The 12,492-nt window shown below is 38.1% G+C and overlaps 1 protein-coding gene across 3 annotated transcripts; it reads left to right on the forward strand.

Annotated features, from left to right (window-relative positions):
• The first annotated feature begins 1,869 nt into the window (after window positions 1-1,869).
• On the forward strand, window positions 1,870-11,772 carry LOC130918030 (trace amine-associated receptor 13c-like). 3 transcript variants are annotated; one of them, XM_057840020.1, is made up of 5 exons: window positions 1,870-2,100; window positions 5,271-5,336; window positions 6,398-6,761; window positions 8,538-8,563; window positions 8,645-11,772. In XM_057840020.1, exons 3-5 carry the CDS (start codon window positions 6,476-6,478, stop codon window positions 9,422-9,424), a joined length of 1,092 nt encoding a protein of 363 aa, XP_057696003.1. In that variant the 5' UTR covers window positions 1,870-2,100; window positions 5,271-5,336; window positions 6,398-6,475; the 3' UTR covers window positions 9,425-11,772. The 3 variants fall into 3 exon arrangements, with proteins under 3 accessions (XP_057696003.1, XP_057695906.1, XP_057695989.1); XM_057839923.1 differs by having other exon boundaries at window positions 8,538-11,772; XM_057840006.1 differs by lacking the exons at window positions 1,870-2,100; window positions 5,271-5,336 and having other exon boundaries at window positions 6,076-6,761; window positions 8,538-11,772.
• The last annotated feature ends 720 nt before the right edge of the window (window positions 11,773-12,492 follow it).

A 12,492-nucleotide genomic window follows, 5' to 3' on the forward strand; every position in this document is an offset into this window, starting at 1 on the left:
TTTTGCGAAAATTAAATGAGCAACAATGTTTTATAAGACAGCAGTGCCTTCCTCCGTGGAGACCTCCTGTTATGTTACAATATGGATCCAAACACAGACTTTGAAATTAGAAGTATTTATTACAAAAACGAGAACAAAGGGAGCACGCCAAAGTAACGCGAGTAAGAAAATACAACTGAGAGAGCACGCTAAGTAACGCGGGTAAGAAATTACAACTGAGAGAGCACGCTAGAAAACGCGGGTCAGAAAATACAACTGAGAGAGCACGCTAGAAAACGCGAGTAAGAAAATACAACTGAGAGAGCACGCCAAAATGGCGTGAATATAACAGTACAAAATTACAATTACAAAATCCCAATAAAACACAAAAGTAAATGAGATCAAACCAGAACACGATCGAAGAATGTCGGGAAGCACCAAGGGTGATGATGAGCACACAGCGGTAAGCAAAGCAGGTAACAAGCAAATGCAATAGTCCGACACTCGCAGACGGTGACAGGAGTCCTTAAATAATGAGCGCTCCAAATGTGCCACAGGTGTGCAGCACAGCCCCGCCCATCCAGCTGCATAATGTGCTGGAAAGGAAAGAAAAGAACTGAGAAGGCACATAAACATGACACCTCCCATGAACACCATTCTTGGCCATGGTTTTACATATAGTTGATATGTACACGATATTGGACTGTGCCAGTGATTTCTATAAGTCATTAGCAGACACTCTAGGGTTCTGTTTTTTTAATCTCTCTAAGTATTCTGCGCTGAACTCTTGGCTTCATCTTTGGTGGGACGGCCACTCCTTGGGAGAGAAGCAACAGTGCCAAACTCTCTCGATTTGTAGACAATTTCTCTGACTGTCGATTGATGAATATCCAGACTTTTAGAGATGGTTTTGTATCCTTTCCTAGCTTTATACAAATCAACAATCCTTTATTGTAGGTCTTTAGACAGCTCTCTTGACAGATCAGGCAATGCTTCTCATCAAGACATTTCTTGCCAGGTGTGTGTTATATTGTGGGCAGGGCAGCTTTAAACCACGCATCAGTGATTGGGCTCAGAGCTGACTTAAAATGTTAGGTAAAAAATGGTTGCAATTGCTCTTTAAGTCTCCTTATGCAGAGCGTTAACTTGCTTATTTCCCCCCTTCTGTCATTGTCTACATCACAGGTGTCAAACCAATTCCAGGAAGGGCCAAGTGGGTGCTGGATTTTGTTCCAACCGATACCGCGCAGAGTTTAACCAATGAACTTCCTGCTGAAACAAGCAGCACCTGACAAAGTTTAACTGATTACACATGTAAAAGGTCTGATTGGTGAAAAAGTGTCCTCTTCATTGGTTGGAAAGCAAACCTGCACCCACTTGGCACTTTCTGGAATAGGTTTGACACCTGTGGTCTACATGTTATCCTCATTAAAATATGAAAACCTATAAATCTTTGGGTGGTATTAGTTAAAGCAGACACTCTATTTTCATCTGTGTGATTTTGACAAAGATCAGATCAAATTTGATGGGGATTTTTTGCGGAAATGTGAGAAATTTGAAAAGGTTCACATACTTTTTCATACCACTGTATGTGGGTAGATAGGTATGTTGCTCAGTCAAATGATAGAAAAATTTAAGTGTAGGTGGGTAGATACGTAGTTAGGTTGCTCCGTAAAATGATAGAAAAATATAAATTTCAGTTTAAAGTGAAATAAAGAAACAATGACATGACACAGTGTATTTATTGATTTCATTGTGGTACTTTTGTCCTCAATATTGCACAAAGCTGGAAGCTGTACAAGTTGGAGGAGGAAGATGAGAAGGCTGCGGAGGAGGCACTTGCGACTGCTGGGAACTTGCTGTGTCGTAAGAGTGCGTCCATGCAGAAGCTGAAGGACGTCTGCAGAGCACATCTAGCACACGTTAGGGAGAGTGAGGATGGACTGAGGAAAGAGTGAGAGATTGGGGAATGGTTCTCTGGCACCAAGACAATACTTCCACTACCTACTTCGCAGCAGCAGCTTTCACTGATAATCCAGGTTCGCACAGTCAAGCTTCTTTTATTGGATTTCTTTTTAACCTGTGCTCAAAAGCTTCATGGTGCATATCAGTCAAATGCAGGTAAGAAAAAAATACTCTTTTTTTGTGTTTGTTTGTTTTAGGTATTGCCTTAGTTTTACATTTATAAGTGTGAAATGTTTAATTAGAGGTAAAATAAGTTGCACATTCTGAAACAAATTTTCAACAAATATCGCCTGTTATAAATGAAATGTTGCTACATATTGGCAATTTGTTACAAGGGGGGCGGGGGGGCTTCGACTCATGTCCTTGAATAATGTATTCATCCATTCAACCATTCGACGGACAAATTACGCTGTGGAATAAATTACGTCGATTAAACTGATTTCATTAAATTGAAACATAAAATAAGCAATTTATTTTTTTTTGTGGGCCAATCAAAATTCTCTCTCTCTATATATATATATATAAAAGTGAAATTAGCCCAGAGATGCTGAAATGAATTGTTCTTGCACAGCACATCGAGAGAATTACTGCAATCGTAGTTTCTTTATTTGTCTATGACACTGCCTAGTCCTCGTGACCAATTGCTCCCTTGTCACATATTTGACAGGTCCCTATATTAAAAAATCACATACTGAAGCTGCTTCCACAGATGTTTGATAGGATTTAGATCAAAGCACTTCACTTTAAATTGACCAATGTTTTGTACAATGGTTGTGTTTTGATCCATTGTCCTGTTTGAAGACCCATGACTTTTACTGAGCAACACATTTTTCTTCATTTATTAGTCTTGGGATTTCATTGTAGCCTACAGAGATTCAATTTGGACTGAGACGTGTGTAGAAAGGAAAGAACACATACTGTTCTAACAGGGAATAAAAACGTGCTCCTGTACTGTGGTATTTTTAGTATACACAACCCAGCTTTGCAACTCTGATTTTTCTGGATGCATCATGTCTGTCAATGACAAGTAATGTACTGTATAGCAGTACAAACCTATACAAAGTTCCGAAAACCACAATCTGTATAAGTACATTAATTGGTGATTAGATTTTTTTTGTTGCAGCATGACTTTGCCCAAGTGCAAAAATCAAAGTCCATAAAGGCATGCTTACAAAATGAGTTTTTGTGTGGAAAAATATGAGTGGCCAACATTCGGATGAATGACTACAGCAAGTACTGTGAAATGTTTTTCTATAGATACTCTGAAATTTGCCATCTCAGTTTTTGAAATAGTAGTTTTTTATCCTCCATATTTCATCTATTTTTCTATTTGTATGGGGCTCCTCTTTATGAAAATTCAGTAATTGGAAAGTAGCATTTTGTCTCAAAGAAGCAGGTACAAGAGATATAACTCGATTGTTTTATTTAGAGGGGGAGAAAATTTTAGCCTGCGTTTTTTTTTTTACAGGTTTGGAATGTGACATTTGCACACATTTATCCCTTTCTTAAAAATGTATTTTTTTAAAACAAGTCAGTTATCAAGAAGACTTTTGGACAAGGCCAAAGTGTTTTGTGAGTGGCATGACAGAATAAACTAGAGTTATTGATAAAATGATATGATGACGGACCATAATAACGACATTGGTTTTGGGCCAATATGGATGTGCATATGTGATATGGCAGTGCCTTATTGGCACTTTGCACTTGCGCTTGATCCAAAAAAACTGATGTGTGCACTACTGCATTTTGATTTCAACAATAAATATAGTGGTGCAATATAGGCACTTTTTCAGTTGCTGTTGTTCTCTTTTTTCACAGAAAGTTTATCTTGGAAAACCTTAAAGTTGTTACATTTATCATTATTAAAGCATCCAGCGGGGCATCACAATACAATTACATATCATATGCATATGGGGGAAAATACTCAGGTGACTTGAAGTTCCGCTCTGAGACCCCCAAATTGGCCAAAATTCAAAATGGTCCGATATGCATGTGTGATACGTCATTGTAAAGCTTAAAATCTCAATTTTCTGGGGGAAGAAAAATTTTGGACAGAGGGCATTTAAAAAAAAAAAAAAAAAAAAAAAAAAAATTTTTTAAACAGAAAAACCCTATCTGGAGGTGAGAGCACACGAGAGCAGAATTACAGACGCCATGACTTTAACGAGATATTATCGCGAACTTACCTTGTTTCGATCCAAAAACTCCATGTCGCATGTATCACTGAGTGTCAAGAGACAGCTGTGAATGGCCACAGCTGGATTTTGGGGGGGGATTTTATGGGTGAAACATGGTAATATAACAACAGTCGCGATGCAGAAATTGTAGACATCAAGGAGTGGTGATGATTTTCTTTTTCATATATTTACCCTTTTAAACGTTTTTTTTTTTCTTCAATTTTTCTTGGTTTGGATCAATTATTTATCATCTAACATATCGGGGAAAATGCGACCGTAACAAATAATACAATTTAGCGATAGTTATGAGGTAGATATCTGTGACTTTTTTACAGACGCCATTTTTTTCATTGCGACGTGATTTGTTTAAAAGTTTAAAAGATGCGAGTGACAAATTTTTCGGTCTTTTTCTTTTTTTTTACCGAAATATTAGACATCAATTAATGATTCTAAGCTAAAAATGACATTTTGAATAATAAATATAATTAATTACCTACGTTTTATGGCTGGGTTGAAACAAAAGCGGTTGCGCGACGTCAGTAGACAGGGGTTTTGAGGATAAAACAGACAAATTAAAGACAGTTTGGGGGCTTAACGTGCCATGAATCTGCTATGACAGCATATAGACATATTGTTCTTTCAAACACAACAGTTTTTTTTTGGCTTAAAATACAGCAGTTTATTTTAAAGAGGGTTGCAAGAGCAGAAACTGTGTTTTCCGCCATATATCGGTATTGGTTTTATGTCAGTATCGGATTTTTGGAGTTTAACATTATCGGGATATCGGTTAAAAAGTCATTTATGGACAACTCTGGTTTAAACTATTAATTAGCAATTACAAGATGGTTTTTCAGTATTATTCAAAACATGTCACCCCAAACTATATACAACACAAATGAATCAAAAAATATTAACTAAGTAGGTGAAGAAAATCTCATGTGACAACATGTGTAACTATACCGTCCCTCCCTCCTTCCAAGGTCTGTTGTTGAGTCGCACTATACACACACGTATATGTACACGGCTATAGGGCACGTTGAACTGTGTGAACTGAATTTAAATTGATCAAAACACAAGGGGGCTATGTCAGTGTGAATACAGTATTATTAAAACGTGTACGTGTGTGTGTGTGTGTTTGTGTGATGTCAGCTACTGAGCTCTCTGCACTGGAGGTCTAGCCAGAGGGTGGACTTTGCCCTGTCGTCTTCACTAAAGGTAATCAGCTCCTTAATGAGTAGGACTATTCTAAGGTTTTTAATTTATTGTCATTTCTGCTTTATGCAGTCAACACCCCCCCCCCCCCCCCATCCTCAATCTGGTGCAATGCAGACATCATTTACAAGATAAAACACATTTCTTACATTTTCATAGGTACACCATATTATTCCACATACTGTAAACGTGACTATATTGTGTCATCTTAACATTGAGAAGGCTTGCCCGGAATTAATATAGCCGATTTAAATTCAATTTCTCTTTCTGCAGCGCAATAAGTGTAAAGCCATTTTAATATACACAAGGTAGACCTGCACTTTTGTGCATTCATCCAAAAATGACTTATTATTTAATATCGACCAAATATCACGTAAATGTCGTGATCATTTGAGAAAAGGATCCATTTCTTTACTCAGAGGCAAAGACAGTAGAAGGTAATAAAGGTTGTGACTTTACGTAGAATAAATCTTTTTTTTTTCTTCTCCAGAGTCTGAACGTGTCCGTTCGATTCACCATTTGTTTTGTTGTATTTGTACCTGTTTCTGTGCTCCAGACTAGCAAATGTCATAAATGATTGAAAGACCTGTACACATTGTTGTCAGCTCAGAGAGCACGATTGTTCCGAATGAATACTGACAGCACTGAGGTCCTCGTGCTTCAGTGTTGAGCACAAACGTGACGTATAACCAACATACATAGATAATACTAATCTTTTGTCAGTCTGTGCTCTGCCAGAAAATATTCTGAAGGCGATCATCATGATGGATGTGCAGCCAGTATTTTTTAAGTAAAGGCACAAACAACATTGTTTTGATTACCTACTGCATTATACAGAGAGGAGTAATTCTGCTCGAGACGAATAAGGTCACTAAGTGGCACTCTGAAAAATGCAGACCACCGCAAACAACCACCACAATAGAATAAATATCTCAAAATTATTGTGGGATCGTTTCATGTTTTTTTTCCATTTATTTCTTGTCTATAAGGACTCTTTGTGTGTGTGTTACAAGTTGAATTCACATTTTTATGTTGGTGATGACAGATTTATGTTCGCCCAACAGGCTGTTCTCTGAGGTCAGAACACAATGTCCTGATTGACCCCACCATACAAACAAGACAAGAGCAGACGTTGCCTGACCATGAGTGCTCTGCCAAACGAAACCGATTCTGCTGTCGATCCAGGGGTTCTGTTGGCAACAACCTCTGACCCTCCCTTTAACCTGACTCCAGCTCACCGGGCAGAAATTGTATCGGAGCAGCCTGTGGCTCCTCTGTGTAGCATCTGCTGTTGCGGCTTTGTCAATCGTACCTTTGCAGTGGTGTTCATGGTCAGCCTGGTTTTCGCGATTGTGGTTGGGAATGTCATCACTCTGATTGTATTCGTGCAGACGAGACAGTCCAGGACACCACAAGGCTACCTGAAAGGTAATAATCTAACACATTGGTCTAGGGGTTAGCGTGTCTGGGGTTTGGAGTTCAAAGTTCATCTCTGGCGTTTCTGTGTGCAGTTCAGGTGTGTCAAACACCTTTGTTGTGGGCCACATCACAGTAATAGTTTTCTTCGGCGAGCCAATTAGTCTTCAACTAATGGATTATCAAATATTTCAACAACTATTGTGATAATCGTTTAATCCGTTTGGAGACATTGTTGACCCATAAATTATCTACATCCTCTCATTTTGTGCCTCTTTATAGCAAAGGTTTTCTTATATATGTTTCATTTTTATATATTTTTTTAAATTAAAAAAAAAACAGTAAATATTCTTTTTTTTTTTTTTTTTTTTAGAAAAATAACGTTCATTTATTTGTATTTTCTTAAAAAAAAAAAAATTAAAAAAAAAAAAAAGGAAATTAGATATTTGCTGATTTCTGTCGTTTTTGATCTTTCATTGAGGAATACAGAAATTTTACTTTGGCAGGCCACACAAAATGGCGTGGCCTTTAACAGAGGTGGGTAGTAACGTATTACATATACTGGACTGTCTCAGAAAATTAGAATACACAATATTCTAATTTTTTGAGACAGTCCTGTGTAAATATACAGGACTGTCTCAGGAAATTAGAATACACAATATTCTAATTTCCTGACTGTCTCAGGAAATTAGAATATTGTGTATTCTAATTTCCTGAGTCAGTCCTGTATATATACACAGGACTGTCTCAAAAAATTAGAATATTGTGTATTCTAATTTCCTGAGACAGTCCAGTACTTGGTTACATTTGCTTGAGTAACTTTTTGATTAAAAAAAAGTACCTCTAAGAGTAGTTTTACTAAGCCATACTTTTTACTTTTACTTGAGTAGATTTGAGAAGAAAAAAAAAGCTACTCTTACTACAATATTTTGGGCTATGCTAGTCGTTACATTTTCCCTCTTTATTCTAGATACATTTTACTTTTTAAAACTTTTTTCTTGACAGAGACGCCAACAGTGGGACTACCAGTTTCACCAATGAGGTGTCGCAACAATAATCACGTCTCCATTATACCAATCAGACTCAAGCTTGCCGTCATATGATCTCGCTGGCCTGTTTAATCATGTAGCGTCTTTAAAAACCCTATTAAAAAAAGTATTTGACATAAAGCACTGTCACCAAAATGACTCGAAAGCGCGGCTTTGAACCTGTCTCTCAGTTTTTATTTGGCACCGACTGACCACAGAAAACCGGAGATATGATCCTTTTAGTTTCGTAACATGAAACATGATGTCTCCACTAGAGGGTACTCTTGCTCTTTGATGAATCATGCTTCATTTCAGTATTTTTTATTTTTTTTAAATCTCTCAACAGAATCGATTTTTTTTAAAATTCCCTGTCTTAATGTGGTTATGTAATAGGTTATAGTCTTCTTTAAAGTACTGTATATTAATATTTCATATGGATAAAAAAAACAAACTCCAACATCGTAAGCAGTCACTCACCATGTTACTCATTACTTGAGAATTCTTTTCACCAAATACTTTTTTTTACTTGTACTTCGAGTACATTTTTTGGGATGACAACTTTCACTACTACTTTCACTTTGACTACTATTTTGAAATAATGCTACTCTTATTTGAGTAACATTTTTGGATACTCTACCCAACTCTGGCCTTTAGTTTGTCACTTGTACTGTAGTCTGTGAGGAAAGGACCAGAGCAAGACACGATTCGACTACTTTTTCTATGATAAATGTTCCTAATAAATGTGTATCTCTGTTGACAGTGTCTCTGGCCATTGCTGACATGATGGTGGGCGTACTTGTGGTCCCTTTCTCAGTTTACACTGAAGTCTCCTTGATGGTAACTTACTTGCCTCCCATTTGGTATCAGGGCAGCTCCGCATCTCTAAGCGGACAGAGGAACCGCTGGCAGCCCTGCATGCTGATTGGACCAGTGTTTGCCGGTTGTACCTTCGTGTCCATCAGCACCATCTTCCTCATGACCGTGGAGCGAAGCGTGGCCATCCTGTGGCCGCTCCACAAGGACGCTTTGGTGACGCGCAGGAGAACTCTGCTCCTCATCCTGCTCTCGTGGGCCGCCAGTTTTCTCCTGGCGCTCGCACCCCTTGTATTCAGCAGCAACTTCACTCTAGAGTACAACGAGTGTAGCCGCATGTGCAACTACTCCCCAGTTTTGCTGGGTAACCGACTTCCACGTGACGCCAACATCCTGCTGTTATTCCCGGTGTTTGATTTTACTCTTCTTGGGGGAACATTAGCCATTAATATTATGTCTTTCACGAGCATCAGGCAGTACTCGAGAAGACGCAAACTCCTCTCAGCAGGAAATTTGACTGATGGAGAAGGAGGAACTGGTGCAGGAGTGGGGTCGTGCCCTCACAGACCCTCATTTTCAGACATTAAGGCTGCAAAGACGATAAGCATATTAACGTTTGCTTTCACCGCATCTTTTTCACCCATTGCAGTATTTGTGTTGGGAAATGTAGTGGGATACACCTGGTGCAACTTCTCCTTTGTTGCCTTTTGGATTCTAACGGCAAACAGCTGCTGCAATGTGATCATCTACAGTGTCAGGGACCACCGTTTTCGGAAGGGGGTGGCCCTGCTCTTTCAGCGGGATCACTGCCCCCCGCAGGAGGAGAAAACCTGAGCGCTGTCTCTAGGACCAAGACTGTATCTGCTGTTGAATATTTCAAAAGGGGAATTACACAATGGCTAGTGACATCCAGCGGAATTGATATCTTGACTCAGTTTGTCTCTTGCTTTTTCATTGGAAAGTTTTAGACATTGTTATCCTATCCTAAGCTGAGAAGTTCTTGCAAGGCTGCAAGAAGAATATTTTCCAAGTGGTATGTCTCGTACACTATATGTAAAGGAAATGAGTGCTGATTTTTAAGATTAAGTGACTTTATAGACGTTCAGATTTTTTGCCTTGGTGCACTCCTCTACATAGTAATACCGTAACTGGAATACATTTATCTGCTTCTAAGCACCATGAGCAGAAGGTTGTCTTAAAGCACAAATACTGAGTTGTTAGTCATGTCAAAATAAGACTTGTTTAGATAATACTCAATTTAGATGACCAAAATGCTTAACTGTATTTTTTTCTCAATTCAAAATGAGTGTGCAGCACAATATCTGAATGCTATGTCTTCATTTTCTAGATTCTATTGTGAAGGAATTGTGATGGCCCCGATCAAGACACCCAAGACACACACAAACCTACCAATTGTCGTCACAATGAAATGATCTACAGTGGGGCAAATAAGTATTTAGTCAACCACTAAATGTGCAAGTTCTCCCACTTGAAAATATTAGAGAGGCCTGTAATTGTCAACATGGGTAAACCTCAACTATGAGACACAGAATATGGAAAAAAGAAAAAACAAAAAATCATATTGTTTGATTTTTAAAGAATTTATTTGCAAATCATGGTGGAAAATAAGTATTTGGTCAATACCAAAAGTTCATCTCAATACTTTGTTATGTACCCTTTGTTGGAATAACGGAGGCCAAACGTTTTCTGTAACTCTTCACAAGCTTTTCACACACTGTTGCTGGTATTTTGGCCCATTCCTCCATTCAGATCTCCTCTAGAGAAGTGATGTTTTGTCATTCGTTCCTCTACACAAATCAGTGGTCCTGGTCCCTTTGCAGAAAAACAGCCTCAAAGCATGATGTTTCCACCCCCATGCTTCACAGTGGGTATGGTGTTATTCAGATGTAATTCAGTATTCTTTCTCCTCCAAACACGAGAACCTGTGTATCTACCAAAAAGTTCTATTTTGGTTTCATCTGACCATAACACATGCTCCCTGTCCTCTTCTGCATCATCCAAATGCTCTCTAGCGAAACGCAGACGGGCCTGGATGTGTACTTTCTTCAGCAGGGGGACACGTCTGGCAGTGCAGGATTTGAGTCCCTAGCGGCGCATTGTGTTACTGATAGTAGCCTTTGTTACTGTGGTCCAAGCTCTCTGTAGGTCATTCACTAGGTCCCCTGTGTGGTTCTGGGATTTTTGCTCACCGTTCTTGTTATCATTTTGACGCCATGGGGTGAGATCTTGCATGGAGCCCCAGATCAAGGGAGATTATCAGTGGTCTTGTATGTCTTCCATTTTCTAATAATTGCTCCCACAGTTGATTTCTTTACACCAAGCGTTTTACCTATTGCAGATTCAGTCTTCCCAGCCTGGTGCAGGTCTACAATTTTGTCTCTGGTGTCCTTCGACAGCTCTTTGGTCTTGGCCATAGTGGAGTTTTGAGTGTGACTGATTGAGTTGTGGACAGGTGTCTTTTATACCAATAATGAGTTAAAACAGGTGCCATTAATACAGGAGCCTCGTTAGACCTCGTTAGAAGAAGTTAGACCTCTTTGACAGCCAGAAATCTTGCTTGTTTGTAGGTGACCAAATACTTATTTCCTCTCTAATTTGGAAATAAATTCTTTAAAAATCAAACAATGTGATTTTCTGTTTTTTTTCACATTCTGTCTCTCATGGTTGAAGTTTACCCATGTTGACAATTACAGGCCTCTCTAATCTTTTCAAGTAGGAGAATTATTGGTGGATGACTACTTATTTGCCCCACTGTACTTTCATCATATTTGCCTCAGTTAACAGAAGTATTTTTTTGTTTGAGGATTGGGTGCAATGTTTACTCATTCTACAGTATAGTACAGCGATACCTCGTTTTTTGTGGTTAATGGGGACCAGAACCCGCCGCGATAAGTGAAAATCTGCAACGTAGTGCCCCCCCTTTTTTTGGTGTGTTTTCAATGTATTTTTTTTTTCAGATTCATCATTGGATAGATATAAATTTTTTTTTTAAAAATTCACTTTTCCCCAAAATATAATTAAAAAAAACGTTGAAGAAACTGTGGTGCTGTCAAAAATCATATTTCAAGCATTTCGTCGTATGTAGAAACAAATGGCGAGTCAAATTTTACATCAGATGTCGAAAAGATCGTTTTTTTGTATCTTTTCGACATTACTGTATATGTACATATATAATATACTGTGTATATATATATATATATATATATATATATATATATATATACACTGTATATATACTGTATATGTACATATATATAATATATATTATATATATATATATATATGCAGTATATATATATATTTTTTAATAAATAGTTTTTAAGCACTTCAAATGTAATAATTGTGATGAAATGAAGTTTTAAACGTGATACTGTCCCACCGAATGATTTTAAAAAGGGAATAAGGTAGAAAAATGCTTGTCTTTATTAAAGGCCTCATTGAGTGAGTTTACTCAAATCTGCTCTTACACTTACACACAATGAGTTGCCACAGCAACTGTTCAACAAGTTAAACGATGATTGACGCATGCGGGGCTTAGAAGTTTCCGCTTCCAAGCGTCTCTGGGAAGATCAAAATGTGACGTCTGTCAATCATGGTTAACTTTAATAAGCAACTCCAGTGCCTGACCAAGAAAGCGGAAGGAGCCAGAGTGAGAGACTCCTAGTACATGATCGGATCGGGACAGCTCTATGCATTTCTTTATTATTATTTTTTTAATCGAAAAAAAAAAAAAAAAAAAAAAACCCGCGATGGACAGAAGGGGAGGTGAAGTTTTAAGCACGAAGTAGCGACGGATCACTATAATGTAAAACTGTATTGGTATATGAATACATAAGACACTTACACCCCCTAAGATGTCATACAGCATACCAGTACATTAT

Source organism: Corythoichthys intestinalis, chromosome 1 (genome assembly GCF_030265065.1).
Source record: "Corythoichthys intestinalis isolate RoL2023-P3 chromosome 1, ASM3026506v1, whole genome shotgun sequence".
In the NCBI taxonomy this organism is placed as follows: Eukaryota; Metazoa; Chordata; class Actinopteri; order Syngnathiformes; family Syngnathidae; genus Corythoichthys; species Corythoichthys intestinalis.

What these genes read in the sequence shown, in the direction of transcription:
- LOC130918030 (XM_057839923.1), top strand. Translation starts at nt 6,476, where the DNA reads ATGAGTGCTCTGCCAAACGAAACCGATTCTGCTGTCGATCCAGGGGTT. An exon ending in ACCACAAGGCTACCTGAAAG is followed by an intron (nt 6,762 to 8,537) that starts GTAATAATCTAA and finishes CTCTGTTGACAG; the next exon opens with TGTCTCTGGCCATTGCTGAC.